General features: G+C 37.3%; 1 protein-coding gene across 5 annotated transcripts in view; it reads left to right on the forward strand.

The window, feature by feature from the left end:
- Positions 1-18,871, forward strand: part of uggt1 (UDP-glucose glycoprotein glucosyltransferase 1) — a 33,055-nt gene that overhangs the window by 5,044 nt on the left and 9,140 nt on the right. For all 5 annotated transcript variants that reach the window (XM_084119314.1, XM_084119318.1, XM_084119316.1 and 2 more), the window contains exons 11-31: positions 2,675-2,735; positions 3,565-3,656; positions 4,349-4,499; positions 4,581-4,700; positions 4,841-4,926; positions 5,618-5,753; positions 6,708-6,839; positions 7,058-7,222; positions 7,533-7,653; positions 8,197-8,295; positions 9,973-10,067; positions 10,867-11,073; positions 11,227-11,358; positions 11,450-11,580; positions 13,306-13,401; positions 13,477-13,579; positions 15,430-15,509; positions 15,705-15,894; positions 16,777-16,935; positions 17,056-17,141; positions 17,237-17,321. In XM_084119314.1, the coding sequence (XP_083975440.1) occupies positions 2,675-2,735; positions 3,565-3,656; positions 4,349-4,499; positions 4,581-4,700; positions 4,841-4,926; positions 5,618-5,753; positions 6,708-6,839; positions 7,058-7,222; positions 7,533-7,653; positions 8,197-8,295; positions 9,973-10,067; positions 10,867-11,073; positions 11,227-11,358; positions 11,450-11,580; positions 13,306-13,401; positions 13,477-13,579; positions 15,430-15,509; positions 15,705-15,894; positions 16,777-16,935; positions 17,056-17,141; positions 17,237-17,321 (2,527 nt within the window). The remainder of the gene's footprint in view (positions 1-2,674; positions 2,736-3,564; positions 3,657-4,348; positions 4,500-4,580; positions 4,701-4,840; positions 4,927-5,617; positions 5,754-6,707; positions 6,840-7,057; positions 7,223-7,532; positions 7,654-8,196; positions 8,296-9,972; positions 10,068-10,866; positions 11,074-11,226; positions 11,359-11,449; positions 11,581-13,305; positions 13,402-13,476; positions 13,580-15,429; positions 15,510-15,704; positions 15,895-16,776; positions 16,936-17,055; positions 17,142-17,236; positions 17,322-18,871) is intronic.

Below are 18,871 nucleotides of genomic sequence, written 5' to 3' on the forward strand. Positions count from 1 at the left end.
GACATTCTACTCGGAGCTGTTCATGTCCTCAGAATTACAGTGAGAAAAATAAATATTTGAACACCCTGCTATTTTGCAAGTTCTCCCACTTGGAAATCATGGAGGGGTCTGAAATTGTCATCGTAGGTGCATGTCCACTGTGAGAGACATAATCTAAAAAAAAAAATCCAGAAATCACAATATATGATTTTTTAACTATTTATTTGTATGATACAGCTGCAAATAAGTATTTGAACACCTGTCTATCAGCTAGAAGTCTGACCCTCAAAGACCTGTTAGTCTGCCTTTAAAATGTCCACCTCCACTTATTTATTATCCTAAATTAGATGCACCTGTTTGAGGTCGTTAGCTGCATAAAGACACCTGTCCACCCCATACAATCAGTAAGAATCCAACTACTAACATGGCCAAGACCAAAGAGCTGTCCAAAGACACTAGAGACAAAATTGTACACCTCCAAAAGTCTGGAAAGGGCTACGGGGAAATTGCCAAGCAGCTTGGTGAAAAAAGGTCCACTGTTGGAGCAATCATTAAAAATGGAAGAAGCTAAACATGACTGTCAATCTCCCTCGGACTGGGGCTCCATGCAAGATCTCACCTCGTGGGGTCTCAATGATCCTAAGAAAGGTGAGAAATCAGCCCAGAACTACACGGGAGGAGCTGGTCAATGACCTGAAAAGAGCTGGGACCACCGTTTCCAAGGTTACTGTTGGTAATACACTAAGACATCATGGTTTGAAATCATGCATGGCACGGAAGATTCCCCTGCTTAAACCAGCACATGTCAAGGCCCGTCTTAAGTTTGCCAATGACCATTTGGATGATCCAGAGGAGTCATGGGAGAAAGTCATGTGGTCAGATGAGACCAAAATAGAACTTTTTGGTCATAATTCCACTAAACGTGTTTGGAGGAAGAAGAATGATGAGTACCATCCCAAGAACACCATCCCTACTGTGAAGCATGGGGGTGGTAGCATCATGCTTTGGGGGTGTTTTTCTGCACATGGGACAGGGCGACTGCACTGTATTAAGGAGAGGATGACCGGGGCCATGTATTGCGAGATTTTGGGGAACAACCTCCTTCCCTCAGTTAGAGCATTGAAGATGGGTCGAGGCTGGGTCTTCCAACATGACAATGACCCGAAGCACACAGCCAGGATAACCAAGGAGTGGCTCTGTAAGAAGCATATCAAGGTTCTGGCGTGGCCTAGCCAGTCTCCAGACCAAAACCCAATAGAGAATATTTGGAGGGAGCTCAAACTCCGTGTTTCTCAGCGACAGCCCAGAAACCTGACTGATCTAGAGAAGATCTGTGTGGAGGAGTGGGCCAAAATCCCTCCTGCAGTGTGTGCAAACCTGGTGAAAAACTACAGGAAACGTTTGACCTCTGTAATTGCAAACAAAGACTACTGTACCAAATATTAACATTGATTTTCTCAGGTGTTCAAATACTTATTTGCAGCTGTATCATACAAATAAATAGTTAAAAAATCATACATTGTGATTTCTGGATTTTTTTTTTTAGATTATGTCTCTCACAGTGGACATGCACCTACGATGACAATTTCAGACCCCTCCATGATTTCTAAGTGGGAGAACTTGCAAAATAGCAGGGTGTTCAAATACTTATTTTCCTCACTGTATGTGCTTCTATGCCAAAACCATAGGAAACACTATCAACACCAAAATGAATCTGCAGCAGTCAGGTGGCATAGTGGTCATGTGGTATAAGTCGGAGCTCTCAGTGAATTCCCATTTTGTAAGTTGTAATTATCAATTATATGAGCTCATGAACATTTACAAGCCGTAATCTCGTAATTACAGTAATTACGGCATGGCATGAATGCACCTTTAACAATAAATATGTTCTAATTGGCTGAGATTTTGCCACTTTGCACAGCATTTAATTTTTAGCAAAAGCAGTAAATGGATGAAACCGTATTCTAACCAGGTGTGACATAACATGTTTATGTGTGGTGTGAAGTTGGTGTGAATTTCACTTTAAAAAGCTACTTTTCCGTGTGTTTTTTCTTCTTCTTTTTTTTAAATCCTCATTGGCTCTATAGTTGTAAGTGCTTTTCAGTTCATAAATTCTGGCAGCAGACCGCTCAAGTCATTAGAAAGTTTAGCCTACTCCGAGCTGGAAGTTTTGAAAGGAAACGAGACTTAACTGCCTTCCAAGAGGTTTAATTAACACTTTAAGGAGAAAAAAAATGACCCGTCAGCAGTTATGATGAAAATAATATGCTTTATTTGGCCCAGACAGTGCAGCCACAGATGTTTTTTTGTTTTGTTTTGGCAAATGCATTTAAAATATGCTGCCCACACTACCACACTAAAATGCTATTTTGTTAAAGTGATCCTTGACATCACGGAGGATAAAATGCAGTCATGTTTCGCCCAGAGCAATTAACTGCAACTCTGACTCAGCGACTCTAAAGAGAGAGTTATTTTTTTTTTAAATTCAAAGCTTTCTGAATGCAGACTTGCATGACGTCAGTGGAAGCGATCTCATCTGTATCTAGTTAAACAGCGTTGATTAAAACCCTCAGCACAGACATTTTTATGCAGATTATGCTAGGCGTGCATTCAAGGTTTGATTATAATGAATCGCCATGATGAACTAATGAATCATTTTCAGTGTAAAAGCTCACATTTCTCTCTCCTCTCTCAGGTCCTTAACAAAAACAGTGGTTAATTCAGAGATCCGTAAGGAGATTGAGGAAAATCAAAAGGTGAGGGCCACCTTTGTCCTTTTTCCCCTCAAGTCCTTTTCTCAAAGCTTTTGCTTCAGCAGGTATTCTCATTCACTATGTTTTTCGTCTGCACCGCTGAGATAATGGATTCAAAGAAGCCCAGTCAAGTCTTTGTTTTTGCCTCATAATTCACCAAGAAAAGTCTTTACGATGATTCTCTCTTCCCATATATTAAAACCGGTGTTAAAAAATGTAAGGATGTCAGTTGCAAAGTGTTTTGGTTGTATGGAGGTAATGGAATGGAGACTCATTCCTCTACACCTCTCTGCTTGTTTTCTTCCCGTTCCTCTGTATCGGAACGTGTGTAAATGCTTTTGTTTTGTCACCGAAAAAGGAAATGAATGAAGTAATTGCACCAAATGCGGTTTATATGTGGCTTCGTTCATTGTTTCGGTCGTTTCCTTTCTGTGATTAAAGCTGTTTCTTGCCTCTCGTAATGAGGACGTGTAACGGACCTGCTCCTCATTCCTCACTGTAATTGCACGCTGGGAAACATGACGAATAGAGGCTCTTTAAGTTTCTCTAATGAGCTCCCTCGCCCTAATGCATGTGCCTTTAGTGAATAACAAACATGAGTGCCACAGATAAAAGCATGAATATATAGAGTGGAAATGGCCTGAGGCTCAAAAAAGTCTTTTTGAATTATAGATCATATTGAGCATCTCTTTCAACTTCTGTTCTGCTCTATGAAGTGATAGAAACATATGTTTCATTCAGGGATTTGCAACCCACAGGGCTTGGTAGGTTATATTAGAGCCAATTATGAGTGTGTCATACCTAATGTCCCATGTTCTCATGTCTCCTTTAGTATTTTAAGGGGACGTTAGGTCTCCAGCCAGGAGACTCTGCTCTGTTCATAAATGGACTCCATATTGACCTGGATGTGCAGGATATTTTCAGGTTAGAAACTGGTTTTCTTTTATAAAGTAGTTTGTCTTTTATTTGTTAGTGGATTTCTAACAACTCCATTTATAAAATATTGTATATTTAACAGAATTATATTATATTGTATTATATCATAAACTCAACAATAAATTATTATATTATTTTATTATATTTAGTATATATAATTGGCAAAAGTCTAAAAATATTTGTTTTAAATGATAATAAATATTTAACAAAAATAAGAAAAACAATAATAATATTTGACTATAATATCATACACTAAGGCTCAACAGTTTGGTGTCTGTAAAAATGTATGCTCACCATGACATTTATTTGATCAAAATACAGTATTGTGAAATACTATTACAATAAAAAATAACTGTTTCCTATTTTAATATATTTTAAAATGTAATTACTTATGTGAAGGTAATTATTTATATATATGTGTGTGTGTGTGTGTGTGTATATATATATATATATATATATATATATATATATATATATATATATATATATAATAAATTCTGTTCTTTTGAACATGCTATATTTCAAATGGAAATCTTCTGTAACATTATAAATGTCTTTACTGTGACTTTTTATAAGTGTAATTCATCCTTGCTAAATAAATGCATTAATTTCTTGAAAAAAAAACAACCTTTACCATAAAGTGAGGTGTGTTTGTTGATGTTTATCATGTGTTTTTGTAGCATTTTTGACGTGTTGAGGAATGAGGCCAGGGTCATGGAGGGTCTACGTAGTCTGCTCATTGACACACCCTACATCCACGACATCCTCAAACTCAACGTCCAGCCCTCAGACTCTGACTATGCCGTGGACATCCGCAGCCCTGCTGTCAACGTAAGCCATGTTTTTTTTTTACGCAAACCTGTTTTCAGAGAGAGATAATAGAGAATAATCCCACTTTCTCTCTTTCTCCAGTGGATTAATAACCTGGAGACAGATGGCAAGTATGCGTCCTGGCCCTCTAATGTGCAGGAGCTACTGCGGCCCACCTTTCCAGGAGTCATTCGACAGATCCGCAAGAATTTCCATAATCTGGTGAGTATCGCAGGTGCTGTGTAAAAAACATTGCTTTGTGTCACAATTTCCTTCAGACATTAACAATTCGCTGTGTAAACCCCACATAGATCTGAATTCTGCAAATCATTTTACATCGTGTGCTTGTGTCGTTCTGACAGGTGATGATTCTGGATCCGACCCATGAGAACACGGCCGAGCTGATCAGCGTGGCTGAGATGTTTTACAGCAACAACATCCCACTCAGGTCAGTCTCAAAGTAGGCCGAACATTATGACAAGAACATGATTCATTTTTCAGTTGTGAATTAATGTCAGAGCTTGGGCACAGTGGTAACGCACACGCTCACAATGCATAGGAGCCATGGTACTCCCTCAGTCATTATCTCTAATATAACATACATCCAGGGCAAATCTGGTCATTTTCCGATATCATTCTCACCCCTCCATTGAACTGTTTTTCTCTGGCTCTTAATATATAAAATATGACATAAAAGCCCCATAATTCTTTTTTGTTTTTTAACTCATTTAAAGGGATAGTTCACCCAAAAAAAATGAAAATTAGCCCATGATTTACTCACCCTCAAGTCATCCTAGGTGTATATGACATGAACGGCCCGTAACGACTGCCCAGCCCTGTTTGTTTGAACCGCGAGAGGCGTCAAAGCTTACGCTACTCCTACATCCGACGTCATTTTTTAATATAACTCCAATTGTATTCGTCTGAAAGAAGAATGTCATACACACCTAGGATGACTTGAGGGTGAGTAAATCATGGGCTAATTTTCATTTTTGGGTTTACCATTCCTTTAATCAACCTGAAGGGATTTTTTTTGTATATAAACTCTCTCATTATAGGCTTAAAATGGTTGGTCAACTCTGTAACATGTCAGTAGAGTTGTAGTGTTTCTCTGGTAATTTCTCTGTTTCTGTCGGCAGGATTGGAGTGGTTTTTGTGGTGAATGATTCTGATGATGTTGATGGGATGCAGGATGCTGGTGTTGCTCTACTTCGAGCTTTCAACTATATCGCTGATGACGTAGACAGCCAAATGGCCTTTGACGCTATCATATCTGTAAGTCAACATCATCACCAGTGCTTCATACAACAACAATTTAGTGTAGACAGATAAGAGTTTTCCATTCTTTGTGTGTTTATGACTATTTTAGGATTGACATCGTCATGTAACTACACTTTATACAGATTACAGTTTTATACGGTTGTTATTTCTATGCTGCATGGAGATTATTCCCATAAAATTGCATCTAAGCCCCCCCCCCCCCCTTTAAAAAAAAAAAATAAGTCGGTATTATACAAGTGGTCAGTCTGATACGACAAGAGCATGCAAGTGTTTTTTTCTTAATATCCAGTTCTCCTGTTGTTCAGTTTACTATTTGACACAAGATAAGGCTATTTTAGATTCTCTGCTTATTTTTAATTTTTACTTTCACATAAATCTGTATTTTATTTAGACACGTTCCGACTTTAAATAACAGCCGCATCTGAAAAGTATTGCAGTTTGAATTTTAGTACACTTAAGTGCAGCACTGTCCAACAGCAAAAATTTTCTTTCCTTTTCCTTTAATCCTCCCTTATCGGGCTTATGCTACTCTAACAATGCCTGAACTTCGTATTTTGAGCACTTCTTGCGTTGTTTTTGCCTCTTCACGATGACTCGCTTAATTTAGTCCTAAATTGTAAGTCTATTGCTAGTCAGAAGTAGTGGGATATTGGGGGGAGGGACATTCTCATTCTGAATTTGATTGCATTTGATTGCCTCAAGCATTTGATTGGACAAAATTAGTGAGTGTAGGATGAGTCCTCAGAATCTGTGGTCTGTTTTTCCAAAAGAGTATACATTTTTAAAGTATATCAGCTTCAAGTGAATTTTGTCTTTGTTTAGGAACACACTGGCATGTATATCTAACAGATGTGGACTAAAAACACACACAAAAAAATGATTTTAATGAACAGCACAGTAGAATGACTGTCTTGTAGGGATGTGTTGTGATTATCTTCTGTCTTTCAGATATTGAGCAAAGTTCCCAGTGGAGGCAAACTGAAGGTTGAGCATGTAGTGGGTGTATTGGAGAAGAGATATCCCTATGTAGAGATCAGCAGCATCCTGGGACCTGACTCTGCCTACGACAACAACAGAAAAGTGAGAGATTTGTTTTTCTAGTGTGTGTGTGTGCTTTGAATATTTCAGCAGTATCCCATCTCAGATGTCATAGTCATGCCGAAAGAGACCGAATGTTTGGTCAACTGTAGAGATTCTGTGACTGTCAGCCAGAGGTGTTTCCTGTGCTAATAGCTCTTTGTGTCTGTCTACCAGTAACTATAACCCTTATTGAGGTAATATCTTCTATGTCTCCACAGGAGGGAAAGGCATATTATGAACAGACTGGTGTTGGCCCGCTGCCCGTGGTGTTGTATAATGGAATGCCTTTACAACGTGAGCAGTTAGACCCCGATGAACTGGAGACAGTCGTCATGCACAAGATCCTGGAGACCACCAGCTTTTTTCAGCGCACTGTCTATCTGGTGAGAATTGAATGTCTGTCACCCATAGTCTCTGTGGTGTCCTTTTTAGGGAACATTACTTTAAAAAGTACCACATGTTATTGCACTGTTCCGAAAATAGCTGAAACCCATCGTCACTTGGCAAGAGCTATCTATCTATCTATCTATCTATCTATCTATCTATCTATCTATCTATCTATCTATCTATCTATCTATCTATCTATCTAGAGAGAGTTTATTTATTAATGCATATATTTTTGCATTTATCTGAAGTACAGGTTACGCTTATTTATTGTCAGTGTATTTATTAATGCTTCCATAATCTTTTCAGGGTGAGCTGAACAGTGACCATGATGTGGTGGATTTTATCATGAATCAGCCCAACGTTGTCCCACGGATCAATTCCAGAATCCTGAGCACCAGCAGGAATTATCTGGACCTTTCTGCCACCAGTGAGTGCTTGTCTGACTGTGCTCATAACAAAATTGTGTTTTCTCAGTGTTTTGCTGCTCTGCCGTTCTTTTCTGTTGAATCATATTTTTTTTTGTTTTTCCTGTAAACGAGCTAGTTTGAGATATACAACACGTGTGCTCTCACAGGCTTTCGGGAATGAATATCTGCCTCATTGGGAATTCTGTGCTAAATGTCTTGTTTGTTCTTGAAAGCCCATTTATTTACAAAGACGTACAAATGAGACTGCGGCAATGATATTCATAGACTGCTTTGTTTTTGCGAGGAATATGAAACTGAATTTTAATAGCTTTTGAATAGTATATTTGCAGTCTTGCAGGAAGCTGAGAAAGACTCATTTCAATCTGAACTCAAATAGCACTGAATGCTCAGAAATAGCTGCATTCAAAATGACTTTGGTTGGATTCAATTAGGAATGTGAATGTACCTCTAACTGAGAACAAAGCACAACCTTATTTTCATTTTCTCCCCAAGTGTTTGGCATGTCCTGACTTCCAAAAAAAAACAAGTCTTTTCTTTTCCAGACAATCATTTTATCGACGAATATGCACGTTTCCTCTTTCTGGACACCAAAGACAAGAACGCAGCGGTGGCCAACAGCATGAACTACATGACAAAGAAAGGTGAGGGGGTAGTTGAAATGCTGAGAAATGCTATTCCTCCAACCTGCTGTTGATCTCTGGCCTATGTAAACATGAACAATGGAGGGTTTCTCTATGGGGCCTTTAATGAAATCTGTAATTCCTGGCTTGTTTTGTCCATCTTACATTAATTGCCTGGTGAACTCTGAGGTTTTGCCGTCTGAGACAAATTTCTGAATTCATCAAAGATTTTTGTCTTAAGAGAAATTGGCAGTCCCGGTTAAAAAAGTGTGACATGCTCACTGATAAATAGTTGATACTAACTTGTTTTCAATATGATATGCAACAAATATCTCATTATTTAGTGTTCCCTTTGCGTTATAATAGTCTTTTAGTTCATTTCTGAGAATGAGCAGTCACATGTAAATGAAGATGACGAACTCAAATCAAGCAGTCAACACTGTATATTATGACCAAAGTCTTGACTGATATTTATTTGACGCTGACTGACATAAAAGACTGTTAATGGCATACAATCTGCTTTGGCTTTTAACCAAGATTATTTTAACCTCACCAGGCCTCATTGTATAATCTGACAGGCAACACTTGTGAAGAACAGAATAAATTGCAGTGAACACCTGGCTTTAGACACTTCAAAACTGTCTGTGTACCACTAAATATATCTGTCTGTTTTTATTTGCTTCTTCATTTCTTTTTTCTTGAATGCTGTTTTCAGGGATGTCAACCAGGGATGCTTCTGGTAATTGCATTGAGCTGTTATAGTCACTTAACTGACTGCCGCTTCTCATAGATCTCATCTAAACATGTAGTGCTGGAGTGCAAATATTGTTAGAAAACGCCTACATTACCTTCATTAACATAACGCTCTCTGTTGCTTGAAGGAATATTCTGGCTTATTTAAAACTTAATGTCTGTGTACCACATCTGTGGCATGCTGTCGATTACCACGGGAAATAATTTTGACTCAACAATTTGTCTCAGTTTGTGTACACACAAATGGGAAATGCATTCATGGGAATACAATTATAGTAGAAGGCAGCCTAGCAGGCCAGTGTGCAACATCTTTGAAAAAACATTTAAATATTTAAAATATCTGTTTTACTATAACGTTGTTTTGACGGTATAAACATGACAGTAGGACGCAGTGGAAGTCTGGCAGTGGTGCTTGCTAGACTTCCATTTTAAGTGCATTCCTGTAAATTCCATTCCTTTTTTTTCCTCTAAATTATTGACAGCATGCCACTGATGTAAATGTCCCAGAATATTCCTTTTTAAGTGTGTCTGCAAGTTTTCAAATTACCATCTTAGTTTTGTTGTGGTTGTTTTCTTTTAACCAAGTGAAGAAGTTTTCTGAAGCTTGCTATTGATTTACGCACAGCTGTGCATTTGTCATCTGTCCGAACTGTCACTGTGTGATGGATGAAAGAGAATCTCTTTCTATCCTGTGGTCCCCTGTAATACCTTTCTTTTACAAACATTTACAGGTTTATATCTAGGTTGAAATTGCCTGTCTGTCTTTGTGTGCCTCTTGGGCACTTCAGATACACCTTTTGGATTGTTAAAACCTAAGACAAGCGAGACAATCCTTTCAGTTTCTCACATCATTTTCACTCACCTTTTTAGATTGCATGAGGAAACGCCATGTATCGCCTATGTAATTTCCTTTAGCCCATGTGTCTGTTCTTCACTGACTTGCAGATGATGGCATCATCCGTCCAGTGACTTTCTGGGTAGTAGGAGACTTTGACAAGCCCTCGGGACGACAGCTGCTGTATGATGCTATACGTCACATGGTAGGCCATTGTCACTGACTTCCGTCAATGTTAGCTGTAAAAGATAATACCTCATACACAGTGATTACAGGATTGAACTTTTTGTCACAGCTGCCACTGTCTGAAGAACTAGGACATTTACTGGCAATTTCATTGTCTTGTTACTACTCTTGTTTTTAAATCTAATCTAAATGTGTTTTTTTACACAATGTGGCATTAAATCTCAATAATGTGTCTGTAAATCAATATTTATACAAATGTATGTAATTACTAAAATAAACTACAATTTATTTGAATATAATCTAAAATATATTTAGAGGCACATTTCAGCACAAATATTTGTATTTATTTAACTTTACATTTTTTTATTTTTTATTATTCATGCTGCATGCACATTGTTAGGAATATTTTTCTCTTGGCATATGGTGAATGTTCATTTTGGACATGCATATGTAGACTCAATGATTGACATTTTGCTGGATAATTTTTATTAGTTTTTTTATATTTCTGTTTAGCTCTATTTTGTTTCTATTACAGTTTTAATGATCAGTTTCAGTAATTTTAGTAATTTATTTCAGTTAATTGCCATGGCAACATTTTTTCTTAATTTTTTTCATCTAATTTTTTTTTGATAATCTATATTTTTAGATTATCAGTAACACCACTGGATATTTTAACCTAGCATGCTATTTATATCGGTTTATATAACAGCTCCAATTATATTTATATAACAACTCCTATCTTTAATTAGAAAAAGTGGAAAGAGTGGAAAAAGAAACGTTCTGAACTAATCAAAATTTGTTTTTTGTTTTTACTTTAGAAAACCAGTAATAATGTACGATTAGGAGTGATCAATAATCCCAGCGAGGACCCGTCTAATGAGAAGAGCCTGATTGCTCGAGCTATATGGTCAGCTATGCAGACCCAAACCTCCAACAACGCCAAAAACTTCATCACCAAAATGGCTAAAGAAGAGACGGCACAGGCTCTTTATGGTGGGAGTGACATTGCGGAGTTTGCTGTCGGGGTAAAATAAGCTCTCCTGGAATTCATTTACAGTTGTGATGGATTATGTGCTCTGGGTTATTTCACTGTTGCTGCTGCAAATGTCACTTTTAAACTGCAGAATTTAATATAGAACAAATGTAACCAGATCCCTCTGCTTTTTTATGCACTACAGGGCATGGATGTTCCTCTGTTTAAGAGTGCATATGAGTCCTCTAATGTGAACTTCCTATTGGCTCACTCTGCCTATTGCCAGGATGTCCTTAAACTGAAGAAGGGCCAGAGGGCTGTGATCAGTAACGGAAGAGTAAGTTAGACATTTGTCCAAATGACTGTATAGCAAGACTTCTGATACTGTGAAAGCTCTTCTTACTTTGCTTCCTGTTTTTCCTCTGCAGATCATTGGTCCATTGGAAGAAGGGGAGGTCTTTAACCAGGATGATTTTTTGCTTCTAGAGAGCATTATCCTAAAGACATCAGGAGAGCGCATCAAGGGCAAAATTCAACAGCTGGGCATGGTAGAGGACAGGTATGCTAGACCAATCCAGTGCTAAACAAGTTACATATACTTTTGTTGATGTATTCAAAGGATTGCGGTTTGCATGTATAACCAATAGCAGAGCTCCAGACCTCTTTCAGTGCAGGACTGTGGAAGGATTACGATGCATTTCACATTACTAACACATGTACTTTCTGCAGTAATTACTTCCTCTTAATGAAGTGTGTCGGTCTGCCTTGAAGACGGAGACGTAATAAACGTCGCGTTTTATGTGTATTTACTGGAAGAGCAGACTGAGACAGTGACACCATGTTCATTATCCTCTCAGTAAACTTTTAGAGGGCTGATTATTGAAGTGTTGGCTATAATAGAGTTAGTCAGTCATTGTCTTTATCAGCGCTAGAATCTCTGGCATTAGGCCTCTGTGTGAGAGTTTGAACAAACTTTGCCTTTTGCTCAGCTTTGGTTAGCCATGGTGCTTGTGTGGGCAATACTGGTTCAAATCTGGTTGCTTATCCTCTCTGTTATATGTGTCAATAAAAGTGATTTATCAAAAATAAATGGCAAGAAATTACACTACAAATAATCAAGAAACCCAGATTCAAACACTTGAATTCTTTCTGTTTCACTCCACAGAGTAGGGGTGTTTTTTTTTTTTTTTCTGATTTCAGATCTGTCAATATTAGCCAGAAAAAATAAAACCCTCATACACAGTCAATAAAATTAACATTTTGCCACCGCTGCCAATGTCTGGTACATTTTAAGCCCATTTCCAATTTAATTTTGTTTCAACCTTAAATTGTTTTAAATCTAATCTGAATATATATTTACTTACTTCAGCATTACATATAATATTTCTTATATTAACAATATTTATATATTAATATTTAGATAAAGTTAATGTAATTATTAAAATGCTATCATTTATTTAAATGTAATTTAATAAATTAATAATTAATTATTTATATATATATATATATATATATATATATATATATATATATATATATATATATATATATATATATATGTGTATATATATATATATATATATATATATATATATATATATAAATATATAAATGTATAAATCTGAAAAAAGCTAAATGTGCAATTAAATCTTTTAAATTACATATATATTATTATTTTTTATGCACATTTGTTTTGTTTTTCTCGTGGTGATGTTAATTTTGGACATGAATATATAGACTCAAGGATTGACATGCTTTGCAGGATATTTTGAACAACTCCAACCTTTAAATCTGTGACAGAGCCTGAACTCATCATAATTGGATGTCTTTTGTTTACTTTAGAAAACCATTAATAACATATGATTCTTAGTGATCAATCCAAGCGATTTGTTCTCAAACACCAGCACAAATACTTATGCTTTCTACTTCCTGATTTTGCATCCTTCTCCTCCACAGTGTTTTATTTGTTCCAAATTAATCAAATTGCATCAAAATCCGAAGGTAAAGAATATTCAGAGAATCAGAGAATGTACTCACACCTCTACTCAGTGGGGTGAAAAGGTTGTGATCAAATATCTGTGCCAATAAAATTATTGTTGTTAATCAGGTATCTAGCTATATACGTTAACAAAAAAAAGAACTAACTTGCTCAGCAAGATTCTTTTAAAATCAATTTGTGTTCTGACATTTCTGATTGCGACGACACATTTGCATTCATTCTTGCGTAGAGTAGATTTTGGGCCTTACTCAATCTGTTTGTTTTGAATGTTTCGTTGTGATTTAGAGCTAGTGATCTGGTGATGAAGGTGGACTCCCTGTTGTCCTCCCAGCCTAAAGGTGAGGCAAGGATCGAGCACACTTTTGCAGAAGACAGATACAGGTACGTCACTTTTCCTCATACCAGGACTTTCTTTAAATCTTCAGAATTAATTTGTCAACTTTTTCCTTTTTACAGTGCTGTGAAGATTAGACCAAAGGAAGAGGAAGTGTACTTCGATGTTGTAGCTGTTTTGGATCCAGTGACCAGAGATGCTCAGAAACTGGCACCCCTCCTCCTGGTGAGGACATGGGCACACCTTCACTTAAAAGGATAGTTTACCCAAAGTTAAAGTTCTGTCATCAATTATTCACTCTCATGTTGTTCCAGATCCATAAGACTTTCATTCATCTTCAGAACTTAAATGAAGATATTTTTAATGAAATCTCTATGGAAAGTCTATTCACCAAAAACTCGGTTTAAAACATTCATAAAGAGATCAGAAAAGAAACCCATGTGAATCGAGCGCTTTAATCCTAGTCTTCTGAAACGTTTTTTAATTTTTATTTAAGCGTTTATTTAAATATAATCATTGATCAGAGAACATACATAGAACACTCTAATATGGATTGATTCATATGGATTTTTTTAGCGACCTTTTCATTAACGTTTTGAAGCGTCAGAGTTTTGGATGAATAGACTTTAAATGGAGGGACAGAAATCTCTCAGATTTTATTAATATATAAAAAAAACAATTATTAAATTTTTTTATTTTATTAATTTTTTGTGTTTCGTGTCTTATGGCTTTGGAAAAAACAGGAGAGAGTGTAAGGGGTTTTACAGTCAAAGACCCAGAACCAGATATGATGAATGAAGACCTGGAGTCAGAATTATAATAAATTAAAGAAAAGATTTACTGAAGATAGTTTGCAGTTTCATCAGCAGAAGTCAGCTTCAAGACTCACACAGGAGTTCGTAGGCCGCCCCACTTACAGTTAAGATCACAGCAGTTAATACCCTTCACCAAGGTCTAAGCTACGTCCTTGATTCAGGTTGCAGTTTCCGATTGGCTAAGAAATAGATAAACATAGTAATTTTTCACACATATACAGATAGACTGAAGCATATCTCCATCGATTATACAGCTGACACTCAGACCCTGAAGTTAGGCACGTCGTGACCTTCCTGGTCGCAGATTTGGGTTGCTGGGTGCCAGCATGTCCCGAAACAACAACTCAGTAAATCTCCAATAATGCCAGTGGTTCCTTAACCTGTAACCAAGAAGACTAACACACACACTGACACACAGCTTTTCCAAGGTTGGATTTGGCCAGGCTCTTAACTATAAACAGGAGAGTCCTCTCAAAACATCAAGATAATGCGTTCTAACTGGAAAGTAAGTTAGTTCTTTAACTGGTCCCTTAAACTATTGGCTTCAATGACCCCTATATGTTTTAACACGTTGAAGATCTTTCTCAAAAACAAAACAAGTCCCTATTTCATTTCTGGAAGCCAGGCTAAATAAGCAAGCGCTATTACTGCATTCAGATATCAAATACAGACATTAAAGAATACATGAAAGAACATTTCAGTAATCACACTGGTAACTTCTATAACAAAGTAAAATCTCTAGAGAAGTCATTCAACTCATTTGATATTTAGAAGGAAAAATATTGATTAATACCTTGATTATAATCACTCATTACATATACTGTACATTGAAGCAGCAGTGGATTCCAATCCACCCCCTTCAAGAGTAATTGACAGAATTTTCATTTTTGGGTGAATTATCCCTTTAACATGAGTTAGACAAGTAGGACATGTAGCTACCGGTACTTGTACAACCAGATGGTTGAACAATGCTATCCAGCCCAATTTTGACCCCTTGGTTATGTTAGAGCTATTATTATTTGACAGGAATGTTGACCAAAGGATGATGATCCAGAATCATGTCCTGCTTGTCCTACATATTGTGTATATACCTGCATTAGTCATCACAGGACATGTGGTCTCCCTCTGTGACATTTCACAGGTACAGTCAATCAGCAGTCAGTCTGCATTGGCTCTGCATCTGAGACCAGCCGTCGGTGAGAGCGGGTTCATTTGGTTGTTTGTACCTTGACTCGTGTCACTTCCTGTTTGCTCACTCAGGTATTGAAGCAGCTGGTCAACGTCAACCTGCGAGTGTTCATGAACTGCCAGTCCAAGCTCTCTGACCTCCCACTGAAAAGGTTAGAGGGGAAACAACTGTCTCTGTGACAACACATAGAGTCACCTTCACATTTCACCGTTTACTTGAATTTAATTTACAGGCTACAGTGACATGTGATTCGACAAGATATATTAAAATTTTTGTGTAGCCTTTGGTGTTTGGATAATATTATGTTTATGATAAAACAACACCATGATTTGTTTTTTTCCATCAGTTTCTATCGATTTGTCTTGGAGTCGGAGATTTCGTTTTTAACAGATAGCAGCTTTGCTCCTGGTCCAATAGCTAAGTTCTTGGATATGCCTCAGTCGCCATTGTTTACTCTCAATCTGAACACTCCCGAGAGCTGGATGGTTGAGTCAGTCCACACACGCTACGATCTGGATAACATATACCTTGAAGAGGTAAGAATCCTCATCACTCTCATTAGCCATTGATCCATCCATCTATTTTATGGGCATCTTGCTATTTTGTATAAAAAAATTGCTAGATGGAAATGCCAAAATGTGCATAAATTCTAAAAATGCGCATAAAAAAACGCATGCTTTTAGTTGAGGCTGATCTTTTTTTTTATCCGATAAGACCTGCTCATAAACTGTTGGAAACACATTTACCGAATAAATACCTCAATGCGCAACAAAAAACTCACTTGACTTTGGCTCAATAGAGGATGTGATTGGATAACTGGACTAACCAGCGGACCAATTTTATTGTATAGCATTGCAAATATTGGTTTAAACATTCTAAAATGTCTGAGCCAAGGTCTGTCATCAGAATGATTTGGTATAATGACATCCCAGAAGTATCTCACATGACTGCATTCCCAAACTCCAGGCATTCGAATGCAAGATAGCATGACAGAGTTTATTGCGTTTTATCTGCATGCTCTGAGGCACAAGTCAACAAGTCATTTATGATGTACCAAAAAATCCCTGACTGCAGCATTTGTTATTACAAATATTTTGTGTGTGATGATTTTGTTCTCTTAAACACATGGGATGACTTATGGGTGATGTGTGTAAATATATATATATTGTGTGTGTATATGCATATTGTATATATGTGTATATGTGTGTGTGTATGTATATCAGGCTGTCACTACTTTGAATGAGAAGTTTTCTTTAAAGCACAGTTATTGTATTATAACAAACACCCAATATCGTTTTCTTGTACGCTACCAAATACATTTTATTTATGTGTATATATTATTACACAATTTATTAAACCATAGGCAAATATTCATTATTGTGTTCATTAATAATGACATCATATCCTCTTCTGTGCAGGTTGACAGTGTCGTGGCTGCTGAGTACGAGTTGGAATATTTATTACTGGAGGGTCATTGTTTTGACGTAACGACTGGTCAGCCACCTCGTGGGCTGCAGTTCACTCTGGGTACAGCCTCCGAACCTGTCATAGTCGACACCATCGTCATGGCCAACCTGGTGAGTGGACGTCACAGACTCATCTGGGGAATAAATGCCTCAAAAATGGTCTCAGACGTCACTGTCCCTTTCTGTGGGGATATTTTATATCACTGTCCCTTTCTGTATCATATTTAACAGGGTTATTTCCAGCTGAAAGCAAACCCAGGAGCCTGGATGCTCAGACTGCGGAAAGGCAGGTCGGACGAGATCTACAAAATCTACAGGTACCCTATTATGGCGTGTTAGACATCTGTCTGTCTTAATGTCCTTCTGTATCTTCACTTGATATGTCTGTTCATTATTTTAATGCTCCTCGCAGTCACGATGGTACAGACTCTCCAGCCGAAGCTGATGATTTAATCGTCGTCCTCAACAACTTCAAGAGCAAGATCATTAAAGTGAAAGTAAGTAATGGATGTCTGAATAAGGTGTCGGGGTGAGGTCACATAAAAGGTCTCTATCTCTCTAGTTTGAGGGTATTAGCGGAGATGAATGTTCTTGAGCGGCTGTAGACAAGAGCGTGTGAGATATTCCTTCCATTTCTGCTCGACTGGAGAGATGGAGAGCGAGAGAGTATCTTCACTTTTCCATTATATACTCTAATTTCTGACAAGCTGTCACATGTCAGCAGGTGTGTGGGTGTGTGTCCAATGTGAGGTCTGCTGCTTCCTGTGGGGCTGTGGGTGGATTAAGAATGCGGACTGGGATGAGTGTGTGTTTATATATATCTGAATTTTTGACACATTTTGGCTTTAAGTATACAGCATGGGCCGTTGGAAATGTGTTTGTTTCTGCAGCACTGCTTGTCTCAGGGTTTGGATTATTGGTTTCTCATCAAAAGTTGGCAGTCATATTTACTACTTATCCAAATTAACTTCACTTGCCAGTGCCTGGGACATTGAGAAATAAATTGAATGTCCCTGATTTATATTACTGGTTGTAAAACAGCATTTTGCTTTCGGATAAAATTCTTTGTTTCATAACAATGAATTTAGCCATTTTTAGTGGGGCATTTGGAATGTCGTCACACGGAGTTCTGAAGTTCCTAGCTGAACGTCTAACTGAGATTCAATAATTTGGGGTTGGTTACAGTAAAAGTTTTATATTTTATTATACATTCAAAATGTAATTTATTCATGTGATGGCAAAGCTGAATTTTTGCAGCCATATCTCCAGTCTTCACATGATCCTTCAGAGAAAAAAAACCCTAAAATGCTGATTTGATGCTCAAGGAACGTTTTTATTAGTATCATATATTATGTCTTTACTGTCACTTTATGATCATTTAATGCATTCGGGTTGAATATACATATATACATTTTTCAAAAAGTGTAGGCGAGTCACCAACTTTAAGTGGGTGGTTTGCATAGTTTTGATTAATTCTTGACAAGGAAGTCATTCCTACATTATTTTCTTAACATTATTTTGTTATTGCATTGCATTGAAACCATGCATTATTATGCAATTCATTAGTTTTTTTTAGGAACTTGTCTGTCACCCATGTCTCCACCAAAACTCTCTGAATGTAGCTTTTATTTATTGACCAGAATAACCATATTAAAGGGTTAGTTCACCCAAAAATTAAAATCTGTCAGTAATTACCCTCATGTTGTTCCAACCCCGTAAGACCTTCGTTCATCTTCGAAACACAAATTAAGATATTTTTGATTAAATCTGAGAGCTGGATCACTACTCCATAGGCTTCTAAGACATTATAACTTGCTGGCCCAGAAAATGTATTAAAGACATCGTTAATATAGTCCAAGTGACTACAGTGGCTCAATCTTAAGTTTATAAAGCGACGAGAATACTTTTTGTGCGCAAAAAACCCCCAAAATAACGACTTTATTCCACTATTCATTTCCTTCTCTCGAAGGGCCTCGAGTTATTTCACGTAGTGTTTTAGCGCAGCGCGTCTGTGTTGCACGTCACACGCATCACACACATCACACAC

Source organism: Abramis brama (genome assembly GCF_963993115.1).
Source record: "Abramis brama genome assembly, chromosome: 7".
Taxonomy (NCBI): domain Eukaryota; kingdom Metazoa; phylum Chordata; class Actinopteri; order Cypriniformes; family Leuciscidae; genus Abramis; species Abramis brama.